At 43.7% G+C, this 24,605-nt stretch overlaps 1 protein-coding gene across 1 annotated transcript; it reads right to left on the minus strand.

The window, feature by feature from the left end:
* Window positions 1-1,529: 1,529 nt before the first annotated feature.
* tinagl1 (tubulointerstitial nephritis antigen-like 1) lies at window positions 1,530-23,785 on the minus strand. Its single transcript, XM_070985358.1, has 12 exons — window positions 23,634-23,785; window positions 20,099-20,409; window positions 18,010-18,076; window positions 13,560-13,652; window positions 13,318-13,432; window positions 10,933-11,059; window positions 10,536-10,686; window positions 10,249-10,435; window positions 9,237-9,282; window positions 8,052-8,175; window positions 5,075-5,120; window positions 1,530-4,750 (listed from the first exon to the last, which is right to left on the minus strand). Exons 2-12 carry the CDS (start codon window positions 20,400-20,402, stop codon window positions 4,583-4,585), a joined length of 1,428 nt encoding a protein of 475 aa, XP_070841459.1. The 5' UTR covers window positions 20,403-20,409; window positions 23,634-23,785; the 3' UTR covers window positions 1,530-4,582.
* Between the last annotated feature and the right edge of the window lie 820 nt (window positions 23,786-24,605).

A 24,605-nucleotide genomic window follows, 5' to 3' on the forward strand; every position in this document is an offset into this window, starting at 1 on the left:
TTCCAGGTCAAAGTCCTGTTTTTTTCTTCAGCTCAGAAAATGTTGCAAAAACACTGAATATAAGCTTGTGAAATAGCAACAACATGTGTGCTTAAAGTTGATGTGTAACTTAAAATGAGCAGTGCATACACTCACATCTCATTAACGAGTTTCATAGGTGAGCAATTGCATGCAGGAATGCAAAGTGACGTCACCTCTCCAAGGCGTCTGTGCTGGACACAGCAGGTCCGCTCACCCTTCTATTAGTGTTTGCTGAACATGGAGTCAGTGAGAACACCTGGTAGTTTTCACTGACAGAGCCTGTTGATATACAGTATGCGACAATTCGCTCAACATGGCTAATTCAGCAGACCTGCAATTTCTCTCACTTCAAACAGGAGGGCGTCCTCTCTCCGGGGTGGAACACTCACCCTCTGTGAGGCAGATGTTCCTCCAGGTGTTTACACTGAGGCACAGACATGCTAAACACACAAACACACTAAAACTACTTCAAGGAGAGAGGATTGTGTATTTATTGAAGTGCTGTGTGTGTGCAGTGGAGATTACGCTTCATCTTTTATCATTCAATTTAAGGATCAAGGGAAAATTAATGTTTGTGATGTTTTTAAAAGAAATTTAGCTGAAAGGGAAACACAAATGACAAGAGATAGTGAAATGGTTTGTTTTTGGCCGGCGGTCCACCATTCATTTTCGGTTTTGGCCTTCCAAGGGAAAACGTTTGGGCGCCCGTGCTGTAAGTGCAGTTGTCATATAGAAAATCAACTCTAACAACTTTCACAATCATATCTCCATTGTTTAATTTCATAAATCATTGGCAAAAGTCTGTCTTTTTTTAGTTATTTTTGTTGTTGTTGTTGTTGTTTTAGTTAACTCACTTAAACGCATCCAGATTAATTTTTTATTATCTTCTAACCAGAATATTTGGGGGTTTTGTCGAGCCGTTTCATAAAAAAAAACAAAGATGTTCCTAAATCATTTAAGTTTGTAGAGTACAAAAGAAAATGGGACTCACTTTCAGTTTCCCCCAGTTCACACATCTCACTCAGTCTGTTTCCTCCAGAATATTTTTGAATCTGCTTTGCTCGATGGCCAGAGGAAGAATATGTGCAACTAAAAATATCTGACTTCCAGTTCTTTAGTTTCATAAACATGTATGCCCTTATTTTTTAATTGGCTCCAACATGGCAAACAGCATATACTGCATGTGTAAATATCTATGATCAATTATGCATACTCTTTGGTCTGGTGTTCTTCTGACTGATGTTCAGAGTTATTGCTCTCAGTGATGGAAGAGTACGCTGACATAGCAGGACCTTATGAAAACTGTCCTCATCCCACCCGGCCTCGTCCCATGGAGCTTCCCCCTGAACACCCTGCACCCAGACCTTCCCATTGTGCCTCACTGATCCCTTATGTTCCTAACAATCACACACCTTCTCCACCATCTAACTTACATACAGTACATGCACACATTTTCCAGATCATCTCGCCTTGTTCCAGCATCTCAGGTGCTCACAATGAGACCGTGTGGTTTTGGAAAGACTTTATTGTGCCGCACATGTGAACATGAATGTGGTATTGCAATTTAGTGCACACAATACAAGAGACAGAGAGATAATAAAACATTGCACAGGAAAAACAAAGAATAAAAGTATATAATTTACACATCTTGTCATAAATAAAGTCTACACATCAGTGAATATGGAGTGGTTCATTTTACATAAAATACACAACTTCTGAGTGGATGTCTGCTGCAGCTCCTGGGGGAGTTTGGAGGAGAGGTTGTAATTAAGTTAAGATCAATTTCAATGGAATTGTTATTTTTGGTCCCATCTGAACCTTTATCTAAAAATACTCAGATTTAACATGGCACATGTTTGTTTGAACATTTCCTTGAAAATGCTACAGCATAAGAGCTTGTATATATAATCAGCGTCATATACATCATTTAGGTCCAGGCTAACAATGAGCCCGAATGAACGTAAATCCAACATACTGTAAGCAAAATAAATGGACATGGACAACAAGATGTCTCTGCTCAACAGAAATTAAATGATTCCATCTTTGGTCAGATTCCAATACTTCCTTCTGCACGGAAAAAAAATCACTTGTTTGCTTTTCTCACCAGGCTGTAACAAGCACAGAACTCATGCATCTCACACTGATGCTGCTCTTGAGGAGGGATGTTCTAAAATATGCATAAATTATTATTAAGGCCTCCCAACTCCACTGGTGGAGATATGTGTAAATTGTAATGAAACAAGCAAGACCAAATCTGTGCACTTAGAGTGAAGGCTGCAGCGCAGTAACATAAACCAAACTAGCAGCTGAAGTTTTGTCCATTGATCTTTTTCTCTCTTGTAAAGGAGCTATAGCAACATGCCCACAGAGGAAAATATATAAGAAGAATCTCCTTTCTGCTGACAGAAGATTAATCACTCTTCAGACCAAAGAGCTGTTTCACATTGTCATTGGTGTCATTTATTGTAAACCTGTTGTGCATCTCATGTCGACGGGCTGCTCTTCATCACCCCCTGCCCTCGCTCACTTCAGAATGAAAGCAAAGATTTGAGTACACTGCATGAGAAACATGTTATACTTGCTTATCTATGTACATCCCCTCCACCACATTGCACATTGCGTGTCCATCCAGACATTTCTCTCCGCTTTTATGTCTATCTTCCTATCCATGCCTGAAGGAGATGATACGGGGACCTTAAAGATCACAAGACATGATGATATAGAAATAGAAAAGGCTTCTGAAGTTACAGCTGAAGCACACCAGGATGTAATTTAAGGTAAGTGGTAATAATGCACCGTGCTTTCCTTTTCAAGTGAGGCCGTGCTCCGAAAAGATCTGAAAATCCCTCAATCAGCCCGCAACCAGGTGAAATAAAGACATAAAGCACTGTGGTACTGTAGCAAAGATAGGCACACGGCTGATAAGATGACACGTTAAGTTTTCCAGCAGAAAACAACAAAAACGAAAAATAATATCTGAGAACATAAAGCCACACAGCTCATCTGCCACCTGCATGACTTGAACTGGTGTTTTGGCGTTTGTTAGGCATGACTTAGCATGTTTATTACATATGAAATGCATCCAACTAAAGGCTCTGCAGTCAAATACTGTAGCACAGACTGGACTTTAGCAGCAGTATAACCCCCCTCATCCTCTTCGCTGTGGTCAAAACAACTAAGAAGCGCAAGCAGAAAAGCGACTGAGTGGTGAGTGTGTTATGAAAGTTACTACATACAGTACATCTTTAAACAAGTAGTAAAATAAAACTTCAAAATATAACTGCAACACAAAAAAATAACATCTTTAGCTCAAATTGTAACAGTGTACACAGAACTGAGCAAATGAAGACTACTATACACAAACACTTTCTTTTGCAGTGGTCAAACCAACTCTGTTTCTTTAAGGCATTACAATCGTTTCAACCTCTTAAAGCATCAGTGTTATTGTTTTCAAATGAGACAGCGGGGTCAAGAACGGCAGTTTTTATTTATGCGTTAATCATTGTGAACGGTGACTTCTTTTCATTTACTGAGACTGAAAATTTATTTCACCTGCAGCCAAGACCAAATGACACATGTTTGATCTACTGACACTGTGCTTCCCAGGATAAACATGTCGCAGAAGGGACAGGGTTCAGCCTGGTTTATCATTAAATTGCGTTCAGGTGTCCAGTGGTACAGCATTGTGAGTGATTTCATTGCTGGTCATGGTTAGTGGCACTGTAAATGCTCTAAAAATTGTAAAGTTATACTCCACATCAAACATCATACTGCTTCCAGTGTCAGATTCTACGTTTTTACTGGAATGTGTGAGAAACTCTACCGCCTGCAGCTGCTAACTCTATACAAGTGTCCTCTCTATAACTGAGGGAATAAGCCGAACCGTGTGTCTGTATAGTCAACAGGTAAGTGTCAGTAAGGTCATCTATGATATACCATCATGTTACACAGTTCAGCTGGGTGTGTCTCTCTGAAGGGGTCGGATGTCTGATAATCTGGCTCTCAGATTTACTCTTTTCCAGGCTGTCTGGATTATCTGGATTATCGATTTAGAGCTAGAAAAGGTTCAGGTTGACAAAGAAGCACAAAGGATAAAAAAGATCAGATTTAGCTTCTCCTTCTGTCGTCACCCAACTTTGACATGAACACGTGTCACCGGATATTACGCTGAGGATTCTGGCAAGTGTGGTCTTTGGATCAGTAGGTACCTGAGGTGCCTAATTGCAAGGCATCGTAGAGGAGCTTTAGCTTAGTTGAGTTGTTCTTTGTTTTTTGGTGCCATAAACGTCATGTTATAGGGAGAGTGGGCTGGCTTGTCCTCTATAAGGGGTAAAGATGGAGGAGAAGAGGGGTTGTATTGATCCCCAGAGTAAAGTAAGGTATAAAAAAGAGGGTTCAGGGGCTCTGGGGTTGAATTTGTGGCTGTCCCAGCCAGCTTGATGGGTAAGGGGATGTGCTGAAGTTCTGAGACTCTTGGTGTGGTTCTCCTCTGGGGTAAAAACCAGCTATAGGTGGGATTAAAAAGAAAGGTCTCAGTGGGCTTTTAACATCTGTCATGTCTCTAAATGTGTCGGCGATGATGGTGGTGGTGATGGTTGTGCATGTCCTCCATCGTGATCCTGCCCCAGACGCCAATCACAAACGTTTCAATCTCACACTCGTTGTCCCCACGAGCGATGCGGAAGTAGCCGTTCTCTCCCCAGTTCTTTCCCCAGGAGTTGGCAGCCATCTGAAAAGGAAAGTATAGCTGGACTTAATATAGATGAAGCAGATTTTATGTAGACAATGCATATATAGTACCAGGCACAGTGTGCAAAAACAGAGCGGACAACACTGTCGAACACTCCCTTTAAAATTTCTTTTTTTCAGTAGAAAAATATGCTTGAGTTTTGATTAAGACCTTATTTGGGTTTTAAATGTGCTTTTTAATATAATAGAATCAAAATTTTAAAGGCTTTTGTTTGGTTTTTGTAGGTAAACCTAACAGTTCTATTTTTAAGGACTGATCAAGACAGATGCATGTTTGCTTTGCACACTGACAAAAAAAACTTACCCAATATTTTTTTGATGTCCCATCAAAGTTTCTCTCCTCTCCCCACCTGGTGCACGAAGCAGACAGAATGTCACTCAAAATGCTCAAACAGCCAAGCAGCAGGAAAACAAAATAAATCAGCTGTGCCACAGTTGCCATTTTTAAAGTATGGATGTTTTCCAAGAAACGTATCAGACCCCGACACTTCTTGGAATGTGTTAACCCAGGACACGCTTGGCATTATTGATGAAGAAAAGCAGGATGAAGCATAAGTATTCAAGTGGGGGAAAATAAATCTTTTATCTTGTTAACAACATCCTGAAAACAGAGTATTTATAGCTGGATGCCGCCTAGTTGCACTCCTACATCATTCCAATCCAAAGAGCATGGAATTTCCCTTTTCCTCTGCCATTTCTGGTCTTTGGACACGAGACAGGAAGGAGAGGGAAGGCTACAAGGAAGTGAACACCACCTAAACCCAATCAATGCACAGACAGCAGATAACAACACTCACGACGTCAAACACACAAACATACATGTGTGAATCTGAACTGAGAGGCCTATCTTTAACCTTCTCCTTGTCCAGCAGCTTTGTTCTCAGGAAACCTTGGCAAAGGCCCATGAATTCCCATCATGCCTTGCACTCTTAGTTTAGCTCACTGCCAACTTTTCAGACGCCCGCCGTTTCTGCTCGTCATGATCAAAACATTCTCCCAAAGCCAATTCCCATCCTGTTTTTGCACTCCAGGCCTTTCGTTTCCCAAGAGACTCCCGGTGCCCAATCGCTTGTTATCTTTTATAAGGGAAAGGAATGCTGGGAAATAGAGTGGCTGCTGTCGGACTCTGCCAGCGCAGCAGCCTGCCACCATAACACCGGCAGATATTGCCAACCTTCTATCGGTGAGTGACTTTATGATCTCAGTGTTTCCCTGACTGGACTCAGATGTCACACTAACCAAGAGCAGACGCATTAAAAACAGCTGTGTAAACAACAGCAGCCAGCTACAACCTGAAACACACTGGGGAGGTGAGATTTGAGAGCAAGGGCACATACACACCTGCATACGTGTGTGTGATCCCACATGCATGCCTGCCTGCCTGCATATTTATTGGCATGGACAGAGCCAGACAGAATCGGACCACTGCTGATCTCTTATCTGGCCTCCAATCAGCTCACTTGCTCACTCGGGGACAATGATGGGCATACCGCTGTGCCCATGTGCCCCCGCCCTTCCACAGCGCCCCTCAGCCCACCCCTGACCTCTTCTCCGAGGACTGATCCCCCTCTCTCTGTCCGGTGCGGTCAGGATCAGCAGCCCAGACAATGCCCTTTCCACCACAGTGGACCTCAATGCTCTTTCCACAAACTTTCCCAGGCACTGGGCTTAAAGGGACGCATCGCTATGGGATTTGGCCTATGTAAACATACTGATGCCTGTGGCTGGCAGGTTGGAGCTCAAAACACTGTGACCCCCGCCCCTCTTCCTCCTCTCTTCTCTCCATCCGTTCCTAAACCCGTGTCGCCGCTACATCCACATCCACTCGCCCAGTGAGCGACAGCGTCAGTAGAAGGAGCCAAAGAGCAGGAGACATTCAGGAAAGCTGGGAATCCTCATGCTCAGCATCATCTCACACCGTGCATCCACAGTTTATTGGCAAACTTAGACTGTTTAGAGCTCATGACACCACAGAGCGTAATCCTGACATGAGCATGGTGGACAAACATGTACGTCCACAGTCTTCTGTGAGAGCAGCACATGCTCGTGAGCTCTGTGTTTTAAACAAGCTAAGCGCAGGTTGGAGGCTGAGTGTTTATTATACACATGCCTTTACATGCCACACGATGTCTTAAAATATACATACAAGCTGCTCTAAAGGTGTTTTTTTAATTTGATTTCTGTGTTTTTTAAAGCACAAAGACTGCTTTCATCATAGCACTGAGATCCCCTGTCTGGAGTTTTTGTTATTTTTTAGAAACTGATGTTCAAGTCAGGGGCAAGCTCAGACAGTGAGGTACTAAGCCACAGTAAAATGCTCACAAACACACATTCCTTAGCCCCCATTATAAAGCCATTACGAGGTAGCTGCTCATTTCTGCAATTTGGAAAGTGAGACTGGTGAGCAGCAACATATCATTGTCACGACAGACACACTTCAAAACCAGCTGGATGACTCAGAGAGAAGAGCCCCATCGAATATTTAAGCAAAAAGGACTCCTCTAATGTTTTTACAGGTCAAAACCTCTCCTGGCCTCTCGCTGGCCTCCAAACAACACATAAAAAACAGCAGCAGACAGCCACCTGTCTGTCTGAGCGCAGTCGACACGATAAGAAGTGCATTTTGGCTCTGATGTGGAGAGCAGAAAAAGAGAGGAAGCGAGGACAGTCAGCGAGTCAGACAGCCAGCTGAGGAGTGATGATGGAGATGTGGCAAGAAAAGAGGGAGGACGGGGAATAACAGAGAGACGGCAGGGGAGAGCAGGTAATCCAGGTGTGTCAGCCATCTACCCGCCTGCATACTTGTGGTCGCTGTAGTTACTAGATAGAGGAGTAGGGGGGGGGGCTTGTCTGGGACAGACAAAGGAGTGGAGCCAAGGTGTGTCTCAGAGAGCAAGCAGCTCTCCAGCAGGGAGGCTTGTTCACTCATACACTCTCAGCTGAGCGCAAACACACGTGCAAGTGAAGCTTTGAATCAAACCTCATCCCAGCAGCTGCTCAATTAAAATCTGATTCATCCTTGATAATCACTTTTTTCTGCTGAATTGGCATCTATTGAGCATGTGGTAACGGTAAAACCAGACACAGGAAGACCCCATTCAACCAACAAGTGAGTGCAAAGTTTGCGTAACAGCCTCAAGTGTTAACGTTGAGTCTAATCAGGGTTATGCAAAACGTCTGCTTAGGACCATGCTGTGACTGCAGGCTGCCGGTTCACAAAACAAGGGAAAAAGGGCTCCATACCAAATGTTTTGTACTGGTACTGTATACTGGTCACTTACCCAGTGATCCTGACGGAGTGTGTGCCATGTTTGCGGTATTGTGTAGGTTTGGTGAAGCTGACGTCAGTGTGTTTGTAGATCCCATTCTTATAGACAAAGAAGTCCTCATGCACCTCCATAATAGCTGCAAGAGCAAACAAGTAGGGAGAATTAGTGAGGGGACATGAAACACACACACACACACACACACACACACACACACACACACACACACACACACACACACACACAATATGATTATCTTTTGTAAAGGCTGCTGAACCTCTTGTGGCTTGGAGAAATAAAAATCTTATACAAACAATCTAAAAGTAATTACCTCATTTCACCAAACAAATTCCAATTTCTCCCCTGTGTCACACACACCCAAACATCAGACAGTGTGTGTGTGTGCGTGTGTGTGCGAGTGTGTGTGCATGTGTGTGTGTGTATGTATGTGTGCCAGCGTGAGCTCAGCTGTGAACTCTGTGTGACTTTTTTATTTCAGCTCGATGGCAGTAACTCTGCGGATGTACAGCTGAGACATTCCCTCATTTGGAGGAGTACCTGCACTTAACCTAGTGTTCTCAAGCTGAGAACACTGTGTGGAACCCTGCTCGCTATCAACAACTCTCTCTCTCTCACACACACACACACACACACACACACACACACACACACACACACACACACACACACACAGTTCTTTGCCTTTGTGTCAGAGACAGGCTCAAAAGGAAACTTGGCCAGTAAGTTTTCCTGGACTGCTAAACAATAAAACAAGAGGCTGGAACAGGCTCACAGAGAATCACACACACACACACACACACACACACACACACACACACACACACACACACACACACACACACACACACACATACACATGACTCCATCATTCAGTGTACTTGACAATGGTCCAGATGGGCACCAGACAGTGAGGCGGGCTTGTAAAGGAAGGTCAGTTCAACCACACTGACATGAAGGCCCATCATTTCTGACCAGGTGACTGGGGTCACAGTTGAAACGCAGGCCAAAACCATCAGGTTGACAAGGTCAAACATGACATCATTCGAGGTCGGATACCCAACACGACTTCGAGGTGCATGTGTTTGGAGTTACGTGTCTCTTGGGAGTGCAGTGTTGTTTCTATTTTTTAAAAAGTGACACTCACTTGGTAGCAAATATTGACACTAAAATCTAATTTACCTTGCACAGGGCCATTATCCATAATCTCCTTCATGATCTCCTTTTCCTGAAAGAGACAATAGAAGGAACAGTTTATAGGCAGCGGAGAAAGACGGACAGAAAGATCATTACACGTCAGTGAAATGGAGAGGATGAAAACAACCCCTCTGGATGTTAAAAGTCAGATAACAAGATTGAGACCAGCAGGGCCCCCTGGCTTTAATGCCTGGCTTATTGACTTCACAAGCCATCGGGAGACAGGAACAACAGGCTGTAATGATTTCGAGAGGCATTAGCTGTCATTTAGCATTGATGGATGTGAGCTGATAAAGCCACGTGTTGGCTGCAGGTCCGTGGATGGCTTCGAATAGGAGGAGACACATGGGGCTGCATGCAGAGATGGCTTCTGGAAACGGTTTTAGTGAATGTTATGTGATACTTTGTCCAAATAAGGAAGGCCAGAGGTGCCTTCAATGTGAAGTGGACTTTAGATCATCCAACCTTTACATTGTGAAATGGTAAGGTAAACACAGAAATCTAATTCCAGATACACTTTTGAGTCTTAAAATGATGGCAGGTAATGATGTCTGTAAATTGCTTTAGTTCACTCACTGGCCTCTATAGCCAATATATTTTGAGCCTAACAAATTCAGCAACAAACAGTCATAATTGCTTTTTCACTTTGTTAGAAGTCAATCAACCTTCATCAAAAGCACAGCTTCTCGCCGTTCGCCGACTCAGTGAAGAGTGCCGTCGAGCACTTAATCCTGTACATTCCCATGTTCATTCGCAGCAGAGTCAAGCATGCATGAGGAAAGTGTGCAAAAACACATACTGTAATAAACACGTGAAAGAGATTATGGTCTACTGCAGCACGAGGAAGTCCTAAAAATGTACAGCAGGCACATGAGAGCTGTTTACTGAACACGATGTCATGGTCAGGTGTTGAACTGATGGAGGTGTGCGTACTTGCATGTGTGCATCATGTACGTCTGTTTGTGGATGCATTGTTTTGCGTTTGTGTAGCGCTTACATTGGATGACAGCCTGTAGGGCGGTGTGGACTGGTAGATGTCGTTCTGGTAGTTGTGTGTGTTGGGGCAGCGCTGTGTGGCCTGCCTCTTCCCCCGACCGATCGAGCGACTCTGCATCATGCAGCGGCCCACCTCTGCTGGTGTTTGCTGTGGGGGTCGGTATGGATAACAGTCTTCTGTCACCACTCTGTGAGAGGAGAGGGGATGTTGTCATCAAGGCATCTCCACAACTTATTGTATGCTGCACTGTTTTTTTATTTTTAGTTCATACAAAATGAAACCTTTACCCTCTACGTCGGAGGTACCACCAGGCTCCATCGATGCGTCCTCCAGTACAGCCCCCCTGGTTGCGAGTGTCACAGGAAATAAGATTCTGGGGGGACAGCTGAGGAGTCATGTGACCCATTGACTGGATGGAGATTCTGTCTGATGCCACAGCTGATGAGGAGGATAGGCAGTATTAGAAAATGTCAGCTGAAAACCTTTTCAAGAAGATGCACCCTGAGTGCTTTCCAATTAAATTGAAGGATTTTAAGATTTTGTTAGTTAATTGTCTACATTTTGCAGGTGCTGGGTAGTATGGGGAGCATGAGCAACCTGTCAAATATGTCAAAAGTTACTCCACTTGACAAAGTTTTATGGATTTTCTGTCCATTTTCTCCATTTGTTCTGTTCCTGCTCTACCTGCAGTTGAGAAAGCCCAGGATGCGGCACAGTTGCCCTGGTCCAGCGGTTCATGAATCTTTCCCGGCCACTTCTCTGCTGAGTTGAAGTAGAGAGGCAGACGGTCAGTCTGAGGATCCATGTTCATCTGGCCGAAAGAGGAAAGGAGAGACAGAGAGACTGTCAAGACAGGCCTGCAATAATAAAGTCAGTCAGGCTTAATCACTGAGAAAACATTAACCTTTCTCAGTACAAACAGTTATTATCATGAATGAGAGAGTAAGATCTTCCACAGTTGGTTGAATGAAGACCTTTCCAGACATACTGAGTAACTTTTTTTTTTTTTGCCAATAGCTGAACACAAACTAACAGCTGCAATTAAAACACTTGTGGACAGCTTTGTGTGACATGTTCAGATCACTGGCAGGTTACATAAGTCTGCTAATCAGCCCTCCAGTGGCAGGGACTTTTTCACAGGACCGTTTGGCCCAATGCCACTCTGTGACACTGTAGAACAGACAGGAACCGCTGATCCTGGTCCTCTCCATGAGACTATGAGTCTGTTTAGTTACCGGGATGAGATCGAGTGCGTCATTCAAACCAGCTTTCATGGAGCATAAGTATCACAGTGATGATAGACCCAAATTAGGATGTGATAGAGTGCAAATATCCACTCTCAGGTGCTTCTCAGATGCCAAACATACTCCATCTATTAGTTTCCCCTCCAGGTTGGATGCTCTCCTAATCTCCCAGTTATGTCTGATAACAGAGAACACACTTCTGCAGGACTGACTTTCCCTCTCTCTCGGCCTGGCTGCCTGCGCTGCATTCCTCTGATTAATAGTGAGGCATTCAGAGCGCAAACGGCCACCTGATACATAACTAAGGAATGTGCTTCTGGTCAGAGGTTTGTAGCTGTGGAAAGTCAAAGTCCAAAAGCGCAGACACCTGAAACACCTGACCTGAAGGCATTGTAAAAGAGGAAACAACGGCTGCGAGAATAACGTGTTGTGTAATAAATTCATTCATGGATTCCCAATCGTGCATCCCTTAGACAGGAGACAGACAGGAAAGGAGAGGAATGAGGGAGAGATTTATGAATGGGCAGCAAGGCTCTGATCTGGTTCCTGGCACAGGTAGGGACACGCTGATGGCGGAAGGAGGAGGGGGAGTTATGAGGTTCTTTTTGGGGTGGAAAAAGTCGTGGAATGCTGGGAGAGGTAAACGCTGGGGGAGTGAGGATGGATGGATGAAGGGATGGATGGAGGTGTGGAGGTGAAGACTAGAGAGGAGGTTGCTCTTTATTCTCCAGGCTGCCACTATCTCCTCCATCTTCTCTGTCTGATGTTTTGGTTCCGTCTTATGTAATCTGTCTGGGTAAAATGTAAACAAAGGCTGAGCGGATCAGAGCGGGCCGAGGTTCCAGACGGAGACGTCACATACCACAATCCACCATGATTAAGTGGAAAACGTTTTGATCAGCGCACCCTTGTTGTAATAAGTTTTAAGGTCGTAAACTAATAGGAAGTATGCAGGCGATTTTACAGAAGCAAAAAACCACAACGCAGCTGTAACACTTTTTCTGCATTCTCACCTGACACCAGAACTTCCTGCCCGCACCTTTCTCCTCCTCTACAGACGGCTCTGCCCATCATGAGTCACACAGTCACACTGATTCACACCTATTTCTGCTGGTATACAGCACTGTATTTCAATAAAGGTTTTAAATCATCTTTTCATTGCACTTCATCGCATCTTAAAATTGAAATTTGAAGACAAAAACAGAAGATTAACCATTGTGGCTTGAACTTAACATACATTACCTACCGAAAAGACAAAAGGTGATTTCAATTCATGTTTTTTATACCATTAAATAATCGAAATTTTTACAACTTGAATTTAAATGAGTCCGTCTTTCTATGTAATATTTTGGTTCCTGAATTCTTTTTTGAAACAGCTGCTAACCTGGTTCTAGATACTTTCTTTTCTCCTGTATGACAACATGTAAAACACATGTTGTCATACAGCTGCAGTGGGAACAACAAATGTACAAGATGTATGCGACACTGTGTGATTGCATGCAAAGAAAACATGTTTAAAGTGGAATTTTAAGGGGAAACTCAGGGTTTAAGAGGTTACACCCACTAGCAACATGATATTCTTCTAACTCCTGTGTGGAAATTCTCTGTTGCCACATTTTAAAAGCGAGGTCAAAGGTCAGCTACAAAACAGTAGCACTGAGGATGGTAAGGATTTCATGACGTGCTTAAGGGCAACTGAAAAGTACCAACGCTGAAGTTTCTGTCTTGCCTTCAGAAAATTGACCACTCACATATTTCTCTTTCGACATGCTCTTGGTCTGATTAACCCCAAAATTAATTTTCAAGGACGGAGACTGTCCTGTACCTGGATCTCATTCATGTTCATGATGGTCCTGGAGGGTCTCTGTGTACCCAGACGGTACCGGATGCCCTCGTCGAGAGTCATGCCGTAGAGCTGAGTGTAGTTGGCTGCCTTCCACCTGAAAGCACAACACAGGGGGCGAAAGGGACAGAGGTGCGTTTATAACCATCCTATAAAGATCTTGCTGTAGAGCATCAAACACCATCAAGTAAGTGTGTTTATGTGTGCCTTAACTAGTTTTTTACCCATAGTTTCCTCTGTTGATGGCGTGGATCATGTCAGGCTCCATCAGACAGGCGTTCTGCTCACACTCCCAGCGTCCTGTGGCCCCACATGTACTGCAGAGGAGAGACAAAATAGGGACAGAGAGATGAGACCATTCAAATGCATTAGCAACTGTAATTGCATGAAAATAGTCCTGATTTCCATATTATATGCTGAAGCCAGTGAAGTCAACAGCGTAAATAGAAAAGGCCGTTTGAGACACAGACAAATATGCGGAGGCTCAGAGGAATTCCCAAATAAGAAATGAATTGAGAGAAGAATGTATGTAACTGGAAAAGGGATGAATGAGGGGGTGAGAAATTGAGGGAGAGGTTAAAGGAGACATTCAGCCTTTTAAGGCCGCAGAATTCAGAACCATTTTTAGAAGGAAGCAGAGAGACTTAAGAAGTCAAGAAGATGACAGAAGAGATAAAAGAACAGGATATTAATGATGATGACGACGTTCACTTTGGGGATGTTCAAAAATAACTCGCACTGAGTACTTTCTGATGACTCACTGTGAAGGAGTGTGTGTGTGTCTGCACATGTGTGTGTACCAAAAACTAAACTGAGGTCCGTATAAATATTACACATGACTTTTAAAAAGCACAAACGTTCTCTGCACGATATTTTCTCACTAAAAAGTTGGTATTTTGGGAAATATGGTTCTTGCCAAGTACAAGATGTGGGGATTGATTCTTTATTTTATGCCTGTGCAATGTTAGGGTTTTTTTTTCCCACGATGGCAAAGTCACAACCTACTCTGCTCTGCCTCTGATTGGCTAGTGCTTGTTGCCTGACTGGACTAGATTTAGGCATAGAGGACCTTTTAAATGAATTGCAGAGGTCTCATGCGAGATTCAATGATTGCTCTTTGAAGATATTAAAGCTTTATTGATGCTCTCTTGGTATCTTTGTTGTCGTTCCATAAATATTTATGTTCTCAGGTCCTTCTCATTACCTGGTTAGGTAAGGTTACTAAATCACCATAAATTACTGTGTATAACAGCTACAGAGCCAGCAGCCTTTTTGGTATTATCATAATATTTGAGCGTGATAGCAAGAGAGAAAGAATGAGGGCTGTTTCCCACAAAGGTGTTTCTAGACTTCCAACCATAAAGTCTACTGTACATCATACATCGTGTTTACAGAGAGGGGAACCTGCCCATTAAACACAAACACATAGCGATGAAGAGGCCGAATTCCCCTTTCGTCACACTTAAACCTGCACAGTGTGCATCACCTCTCAAACTGCGCTCCACCCTGCTGGGTCTCTGAGACACAGATGCAGAGTTTAGACCAGAGTTTAGACCAGTGAGAAATCATCTGACGGCTTTGACTGGAGGACAGACAATGACCTTTTGCCTCTCTCTTCCTTCAGCAGGAACACATAATATGCACATATTACGTGCAGCTCAATGCCAGTTAGTCAAAAACGACAATAATTCAGGCAGTAATAGTACTGGACACACACACAGGGACAGTCCTAAGGACAGACCCATGGAGACCGGGGGACAGAGTGTGACTGAGAATGAAATGCGAGGGCTGCAGAGGGACAGTGGGAGACCATATTTCACATTCTTTGTCACACACACACAGTTGCATACATCCTTACAAATACACACACCTGGATATCATGGGGTGTATTGCCTCGCTGTTGAGCCTGCCAGATCAGTTGCAGCAGAACCTTGTTTGTGTGTGTTCAGATATGAGATATCTGCACCATCTGAGAAGCTACAACAACTTAGAAAGCCCAAGCTGGCATTGGTTTTTGTCTGATCTGAAGCACAAGCCGACAGAGCAGAGCTGCTGCCAAATCAAAGAGGAGATAGTCGCTCCTTTGGGCTGTGTGAGATTGCCGGTGCGAGCAGGAGGCGCCATGTTTCAGATCATTTGGAGCAGATAAAGAGTTATCAGGATGCCAACAGCTCAGGGAGGAAAAGGCCTCAGCTGGAGATCTCATTAACCCTACAAAAGACTGCCACGCATATCACCGTACATCTTCACACATGCACACACGTAACAGTAAACACTGCTTCAACAACACTCGATTCTCAGTGAGGTTGTGCTGTGTTTCTATACCGTCTAGCACTGACAACATCTGCCCGGCAGGAAAAGTAAAAGTTAGTACTGTTTGTGATATTAATTACTTCCTAATTTTGCTGAAGCCAGTGGTTAGTCAATACATGCAGGAGGTTAGATAAGAGCGTGCTGTGGCTCGATCACTGCTAATGAGAATCTTTGGAGGGAAAAGGGGATCTCTGTCCACCCAAAGCGGAAGCCGTCTCCTCCACCCTGCAGCCCTGATTGTGAGAGTTGGGAGGCACACATTTGGGAAATTAATAAGTGAAGGGAGTGGGAGTAGGAAATGGGAGTGTGTGTGTCCCTCTGCGCCAAAGCTGTGGTGCAATTTTTCAAGCATCCATGTGTATTACCTTAACAAGCACGTGTGAGAACGTATGTGCATAAGACTCTTTTGTTTGGCGGTGAGAGGGGGGAGTTAGCACATAAACTCTGTTTTCTGGTGGCACTCAAAGTTATTTTTACCACGCAGCTTGTGTTTGCTCAACATCCAGATGAAGAAACGCCAGCCTCGCCATTCATCAACTTCCACCCTTGCCTATCTACACAGCCATCAGGCCCTTGAGGTCAAATATAATTGAGGTGCCTTGACAAAATACTTCAGGTCTATCACAGCGATGCAGCACAGCTTCTGGAGTCAAACAGCTGCGAGGCTTAAAGCAGAGGATGTGGAGGGATCAGGGAGGGAAAGAGGTGTCATGACAAACAAGCATAATGTGTTCTTGTTGCATGAAAATAAATACAATACGGATGTACAAACTGATGTTAAATCAACATTTGTGTGTGCGAGTGTGCATGTTCACACACCTACACATGCCTACAGTGTCTTTGAGGAACATCAAATGACACAGGTGTGAGAAGCCACAGTGAAGGATAAGTGAGAAATTCCTTCTTCCTGCTTCACTCGACTCCCACGCGTCCTTCTAGTCTCTAGAGAATTGCTTTACCTCTCCTTGACTGCCACTAATATCGTACAGAAAAATGACAACAGCCATTTGGACTCTGTTGCCCTCATGGTGTGAAAGGCCATGGAGATAGAAGACACATATCTTAAGACACTTATCTAAAATACTGTATTTGGAAACTATTAACTTCATGTCATGGTCACAAGGTGAAGAGCTGTTTATGAATTTGTCCATTAATACCCCTGAATTGGAGAAAATAGTACAACATTTTCAAGGAGATCTATTCAGAGAGACAAAACAAAAAATAGCTTTGTGTCACACTGTCACGCCTCAGTTTTGGGCTTTATAAGAAAGTGAATTTTTATTTACATCAAAGTGAGAACACACTGTTCAGTTCAGAAAATCTTTCCAACTGTGATTTATCTTCGCCACGTTACTCAGGAGGGGATATGAGAGACGCTGCTGGAAAGGCTGGCGCAGGCACAGCACTGAGTGGGAGATGGGAAAAATATGCATGGGGCTGATTTCTGTTCTTATTTCTCCTCACTTATGCAGCTACTGTTCCAGACACAGACTTCCAAGCTGTTCAATACCATGAAGCTGCTGATGTTTAGCAGGTATGATATCTATGATGTTCACTATCTTTTTTTAGCAGGTGCTAATTAGCGTTAAACATGAAGCACAGCTGAGGCTGATAGAGACGTCATTAGTTTGGCAGGCATTTGGTAATAAACTGAACTTTCCTTGTCACAGAAAAGCACAGGTGTTACTTATGATATTAACAATGGCTCTGTTCCATTCAAGTGTCTCAGTATGTCATGACAAGTAGCCAACATGCACCATACCAGCACCCTAAACTGAGCACCTAAGTGGAATTCATCCATCATTCATTTTATACTTTTCCTACTGTGACACGTACTTAAAAGACTCTTATGAGCAAAGAGTTATTATATACACTGCAGTCAAGGAAGTAAAGCTGGACAGGGTCAGTGTGTGTGTGTGTGTGCGTGTGTGTGTATGCACAAGGATATGAAGATTTCCTCTCGAAACATGGATATGAAAACAGAATATTACGCCATAAAGACACCAGTGATTTTATCATTACAAACACATGCTGTGCACAAACATATTTCGTAAACCCGCACAACCTCCTTATAATTTTAGTACAGATCCCTGAGGTTTTAAGAATTCCAAGTACTGTGTGTCACCGTGAATTTTGGGGAAATGTGATGCACAACAAGTTTTTTCATGGCTTGAATATTTCACTCGGTACAAGCATCTAATGGTTCATGTGAAGTGTGGGAACAAGTAGATGCAGAGCATAAAGATGAAGTGAGGGGGGGTAATGTTATTAAAATTTTAAGCTACTTAAGGGGACATTTAAGAGAAAGCCCAGGATTTAAGAGGTTAAAGGAGAAATAGAGGGAGAGAGGGGTTTACATACCATAAATTGCAGTTCTCTTTGTATGTTTGCCCCGTAAAGAACTTGTTTCCATTTCTTTCACAGGTGCCTGAGAAGAGACAAAGAGAGGCATCTTAGGATATATCTGGGTTTGATGTGGCTAAACAACAATGATCCTGCCACTAATCTCAAAGAAAGCCATGCACAGAGATGCAGACTTACATACACAGCACTCACGCTTAATATGATACAATCGCACTGGCCGAATTCCTTCACTTGCACCCACAATAAAAAGTGTTACCAGTAACTCCCCGGCTGTGTGCAGTGTGTGTGGGTCTGTGTGTGAGTGTACACACAGAATATGTGAGGTCTAAGGAGCTCTGAGCTCCAGTAATCCAGTGTAGGAATGTGGCGTTAGCTTCTTTCCTGCCTTCCCAGGCTTCCTGGGCCCTCGTCATGCTTTAACCAGCTTACGCTCCTGAGACTCAAGCAAAGGGCCCCAAAAGCAGCCTGTCCATTACACCCATAATTAAGCACCAAAAAACTGAACATTTGTGAGCTGCAGCGGTGAGATAAAGTCCACTCAGCATTAGCATTCCTTTTGAATGAATTTGACCCATTGCACTTGAAGTTTGAACCCTGCTTACTCACAGATTGTGAAATACTGTGTTGACCTGGTGACAGATTCATGAGGAAGGTTATCTACAAGCTGATTTACAGTGGATGGTGCTGTCCCAGTGTGAATTTCAGATGGAATTTAGGGCATGAGCTGGCTAACAATTTACAGTGTGAGTAGGTTCTCCGGCCTGTGCTGTGAGGCCCAGAGCTGATAGTATGATTTATGACTGAGGCCCTCTGATAGCCATCTTCCCACCTCACAGCTGTCTCACCCAGTCTGCCACAACGCAGTTACTGAAGAGTGTGACAAGTTACACATTGACAGAGAAGGATCTTATACGGGGAAATTATGATGAACTGAAAAGCATGTGCCTTGATGTAACATTCACGTCATTTTAGAATGTATAAAATATTATCTGCTGACAACATAATGAGAAAAGGCCAGCTGAATAAAGCGTTGAATATTGAGTTATGGACTGCAACAAATTGTGCCTGCAGGACAGCGATAAGAAAAAGGACCTATTGTAAAAATCTGTCACCTCCTTCCTTTTGAAGCTCTGCAGCTTTCTTCCAGGCTGTGTGACAGCGTGGTTGAATATGTGTGTGCGTTCATGCTCTCAAGCATACATCAGCGTGCGTGTCCCACCTCGTGATCCCCCCACCTTGTCGTCCAGGGAGCACATACCTGCACCGACCCCGCCCGCCTCCCGCCCTGCGCCCGTTGTCTGTCTCTCCCTTCCTCCACATAGCCCAAATTCTTTCTCCTGACCTCCATTCATCCCCCCGTTTGGCCCTCCACCCTCCCTCTGTCTGGGTTAATAAGAAGTCTACTGTTCCCTGTACTGTTCTGTTGTCAGGTAAGCCTCTGCTGGTGCTGGCACATTTTACACCTCCTCCTTGAGAGAATGGAACTGTAAGTGTATGGGGAGTCCAAATTTAGTGTAAAATCGAGGAAAATTAGTTGAATCTGAACTTATCTAATTAAGGATAAAACAATCTATTCATTGTTTTTATACTGAATTAATCCAATACAATTGTATCTGCAGTATGCACATATTAATATATTTCAATTCTCCTCTGACATTTATTTTTAAAAAACAGATGCACCATGGGTCAGAAAGGAGTGTTAGGCCATATGCAAAGGACAACAAGCCTGTGTTTGTATCAGGGTTAATCAAAATCAGAAAGTATCTATTAGAACAATGTCTTATTTTGAGAAATGGGCAGAGATTCAGCTCCCCTGCCCACTCGAATAATTCTAATACAGTCCTTAATTGTAAGCATGTTTCTGTCCTGTGAGTTGAGTAGAAAGCAGGTATGTAACTGTAATTCATTTCCAGGTGTCGTGCTGCTGCTTTGTGATCCAGCACAGAGTCTGTCAGTGGGGTTCTGGGCTGCTCTCTGACGGAGCTTAACTACCTGCCACAGGCCCACACACACACAGACACTCCCGCAAGGCTCACTCATGCACACACAAACACATTTACACATTTGCTTGGGCACCCTCACTCACCAATGAAAGGTGGCTCTATGCCTAGACAGTGACCCCAGAAGTCAGGGCAGCAGTCAGAGACAGTGCGGTTGCAGAACAGGTCGCAGTAGCAGATGGTGTCCAGGTAGGGAACTGTGCACAGGTCGTCCCTGCCGGGGCAGCAGCCTCCTCTCCTCTGGCAGTAGGAGCCAAACGGGTCCCTGATGCCTCCAACATGAAGAGGACTGGCAAGCTCCCTCTTGGTCCTTCTAGACAGAGTTCTCTCTGCACTGCTCTCTCCCACCACCAGGAGCAGCACCGCCGCAGTCAACAAGAGGAGCTTCATGATATATCTGTGGAAAGGAAGGGGACAGGAAATAGGATATATGATGTTTAGGTAAAGGTTATACTATGTAGTCCATGCCCCTCTATCATCTGTATCCTTGCAATGGATGATGAAGCAGAAGTTGGCCTGCTTTTCTCAAGAGACACACTCCAAATGTTTCACGCTTGGCAGGAAGAGAGGTGAAGAGGTTGCACTGGGAGAAGCATAATTGGGGTATGACTGCTGCCAACACACTATCCCACTGTGTAATTCACATGCACACTGACACATATACACTCAATAGCACGATACACACACACACACACACACACACACACAAGAGATACATTTAATCAGAGCTGGCAGCAAATAGTCCAAATAGAAATCCACATGATCCTCAGAGATCATCTGCTTATTTTTTTCCAACTTTCCTTTAAAGCATCCAAAACAAACAGAAGAAAGTGATGGAAAAAAAAAGAAAGAAAGAAGAAAAGAGGTTTTTAACATGCTGGATAATGTACGATGGGGTCACTTCAGGGCTCATGGTCAAAGGTCCTGAAGCTTATTTGTTTCCCTCTTAGCCCTTTGCATGACTCCACTGAAGATGTGTGTAATGCCCACATTTTACTGTAGTTTTCCTTCATAAGTGTTGGTATTTAGTCCCTCTTGCAATGTTGCTATTTCCACGAATGTGGCACTGTTTGCATTTCACTGTCATATAAATCCAGCTGCACTATAAGCACCCTGTAATTAAATATTTAGCTCTAAGAGGGACCTGCCAGTGCAGTTATGAGGGGACATTATCATTTGAGATTAGCATGCTATCTCGGTCACAGAAATAAAGTAATGTCCTGCTGTCAGAGCTAATCTGTCACACTCGAGGAAATTGTCTGGGTGAACAGACACATCCAGTATTAATGGACCTCAGAGACAATGAAGTTTATCTAAATACCACGCGGGGCCATCAACCAGGCAGGCAGAGGGAACATACAGTAAATGTCTGTCTCACATTTATTCTCTCATGAGTGTGTGTGTAACACCTTCATTGACCAGGCTTAGCCATCTTCAGCTCACTCGTATGCTTCCCAAATGTCAAACAACCACCCATATGTATGTGTGTGTGTGTGTGTGTGTGTGTGTGTGTGTGTGTGTGTGTGTGTGTGTGTGTGTATTGGTCTCAGGTTACTGGCTGGGTGAGTCTATGTGGGGCCGAACAAAGACGAGGGGTTGGCCCGCTGCTCACATAAATAGCAGCATTAATTAACCAATCAGATCTCAGAACACAATGGACACTCTGCACATAAAGCGGGGCTCCGGAAAAGATCTTTGCTGTGCTGTTTTCTGCATGACTGTGCCTTTAGTTGAAACACCCCCAACACACACCCACCCATACACACACACACACATACACACGCACACCAGCATATGGCAGCATGGGATGGGCAGGTCTCCTCCTTAACACAAGTGTTTTGTTGTGGCAGACTCTGAGCAGCAGTGCAATAAAACACCCACCAGTCTGCTCAACAAGCTGCTGAGGCCTGCAGCTCAAACTGACAGTGTTAAAAAAAAAACCCACATATGCTGGCTGCTGACAGTACCTTAATCAATAACTTCGCTATATGGAGATACTTAAAAAATATATATATATATATGATTGAATATTGGAAAACATTTGATGTTTGGTGTAGTTCTTTCATAGCTCATAATATTCATCATATTTGCTGATGAGTCAAAATTATTATGAAATCTCAATATTTCAAACATTATAGGCTAAAGTTAGGTAATTAAAAATTAGCATGAGATGCCGAGCGATAGTTAGGAGAGCTTCCAATACTTAATGCATACTAATACACTCGGCTTCTTTTCTCAGAGTGTCACAGAAGCTGCCATATGGCTCATCAGTGCTGCAAGCAGCTGTAGCCAAGCTACTGATCCCACACTGCAGACACAGGACAGATGAACCCTGAGCACAGGCAACATAACACACACACGTGCGTGCACGCGCACGTGCGCACACACAGACATACATAATGTACATCCACATTACAACATGGCAGAAATGGTAGAAACGTCTTTGTTCACCACAGCATCAGGACCATGTCTAAAAACATCAAACACACAGTTGTTTTCTTACAGGATTCACCCACATTATTACATCAGATATTTCCTGTCTCATCTCAGTCTTACTCAGTCGTTTCCGCTTGCCCAGATTTTGATTTATAGTCTCTAAGATTTAAATCAACAGCATGCCTTTCCAATAACAGTGACCAGGTAAGTCTTGATCATCCACAGAGCTCACTCTCTGAAACACTCTGAAACTACTTTCTACTGAAGCAGTTGACTCTATACAAACTTTTAACAGCACATTGAACATTTTAAATGTTGTTTTTTTTTATTTTTTTCAAAAGCCATGGGCACCAGAAACTGTATAAGTTTATGTTTTGTTATGTAAGTTTATGACATTGAGGTTGAGCCAGAACTGGACAGAGACAGATATCTGAAAAAAACTAAAAACCACAACTATCTGCACGAAAAATAAGAAAATATGTGATTTCATAATTTGGGTGAAACCTTACAGGTTCTGTGACCCCACTCTCCACTCTCAGCAAAACTTTGAGATATCACTGCACCCCCATTCATACGTATAAAAACCTTCTCAGCTCCATGTCCCTCTGTGTCACACAGTCCTTGATGATTATCTGTTCAGCTCTATTTTTAAAACACCCACCAGGTCAAGGTGATGGAGAACAGCGAGCATTCATGACACTGTGCAGGTATCTAATGAGACCTGCAGCACAACAGGTGAGTGATGAGATAACTGGTCATGATTTATTATTAGTCTCATTGTGGATTATGGAGCTGCCACAAACTCACTGAACTTAATAACCTCCAGAAAAAACTTCACCAGTTTCCCACTCATATTCTTGAGCCTCTGAACAACACATTGAATAATATTGCGTCCACCAGCCCCACACCCTGAAGGTAAATAAGTCCTAACAGTCACGACTTGACTAGTTTCAGTTCTGTGGCTTTGGCTAAATAAAGCAAAGCTCGGAGGAATTAGCCCTAATCTCAAAAAAATAATGATTAGCAAACGTATAAATCAAAAGATCTTAAGAGTTTCCATAAATCAGAGAGATATTTTGGGTAACATGAGATCAGCATAAACCAGGCTGTGACGTTCAGCCTGCACCTGCCTGGAATAAAAGAGGGCTGCTGTTGAAGCCTGAAGAAAGCAAAGTCTGTTGTTACCTTGAGTTAGAGAGAGAAATCCTGCTTTTGTAATCCGACAGAGAACCGCAGAGCTTTGCTGGTGTTGCTCAGGAAGTCATTCACAGGTAGAGAAGGTTTGGGTAAAAGGTCAGTCTCCTCTTTCCTCTGTTCCTCACTCTCTCACAGGATCTGCTCTGTCAGACTCTGTCTTCTCTATATACAGGCAGTCAGCGAGGGCTAACCACTCCCCCCACCCAGACCCCCCTTCGCTCTCTGTCCTGTCCCCTGCTTCACTGCCTCCTGCTCAAATCTGTGCTCTCTCTCCCTCCCTCCCTCTCTCACACACACACATTTCTTTCCTTGAGACTCCCACAGGTTTGCTATCTCCTCATGCCTTTCCTCTCCTTATCAGACTGGAACCTCCAGTCTGAGAGTGCAGCGGTTTGCACTCGCACACATCGATATTCACTCTGCTTCTTTCTTTCCTCTGTCACTTTCACTTACGCCACTTTCTCCTCCACTATCTGTGGCTGCAGGGTTAAATGGACTTGTCCCTCTGTGGTAGACACAGTGGTGAGTGCCGCTGACCTCCTGTCCACCATCTAGTGGTCATGGGTTGCATATCTTCACCTCAGGCAGCCAGGAAATTATGGGATAGCCTGCGGGAGACCTCCCAGCTTCTAGAAACTTACACGAGTCTCTGGAGGTGAAGTTTTGGCAGGTGTTTTAGGGAGGTCAAATACTCTGAATGGACAAAATATTACGGATGTTTTCTGTTTGCATGATCCACGTGGCAGTTATCTTGGATCTGTTTGTACCATTTGCCTCTATTTTGTAACATCTCCTCCTTTCCAACCTTAACAGATTGAGGAAATCACTAAGATATGAGGTCTTTTTTCAGTGAAGTTCAAGGCTTTTTTTAACTTAGTGTTTATGAATTAAGTATTTAACCCTCTCATTTACATATGAATTCAAAGGTCAGGACGTGTGAATATGAGCAGTTTTGATTAT

Source organism: Chaetodon trifascialis, chromosome 17 (genome assembly GCF_039877785.1).
Source record: "Chaetodon trifascialis isolate fChaTrf1 chromosome 17, fChaTrf1.hap1, whole genome shotgun sequence".
Lineage (NCBI taxonomy): Eukaryota > Metazoa > Chordata > Actinopteri > Chaetodontiformes > Chaetodontidae > Chaetodon > Chaetodon trifascialis.

Excerpts from the sequence above, each read along its gene's own strand:
- tinagl1 (XM_070985358.1), bottom strand. The coding sequence starts at position 20,402 with ATGAAGCTCCTCTTGTTGACTGCGGCGGTGCTGCTCCTGGTGGTGGGA. Across the intron at positions 9,283-10,248 it reads CCTACAGGCTGTCATCCAAT|GAAAAGGAGATCATGAAGGA; the intron begins GTAAGCGCTACA and ends TGTCTCTTTCAG. Across the intron at positions 8,176-9,236 it reads GGATAATGGCCCTGTGCAAG|CTATTATGGAGGTGCATGAG; the intron begins GTAAATTAGATT and ends TTGCTCTTGCAG.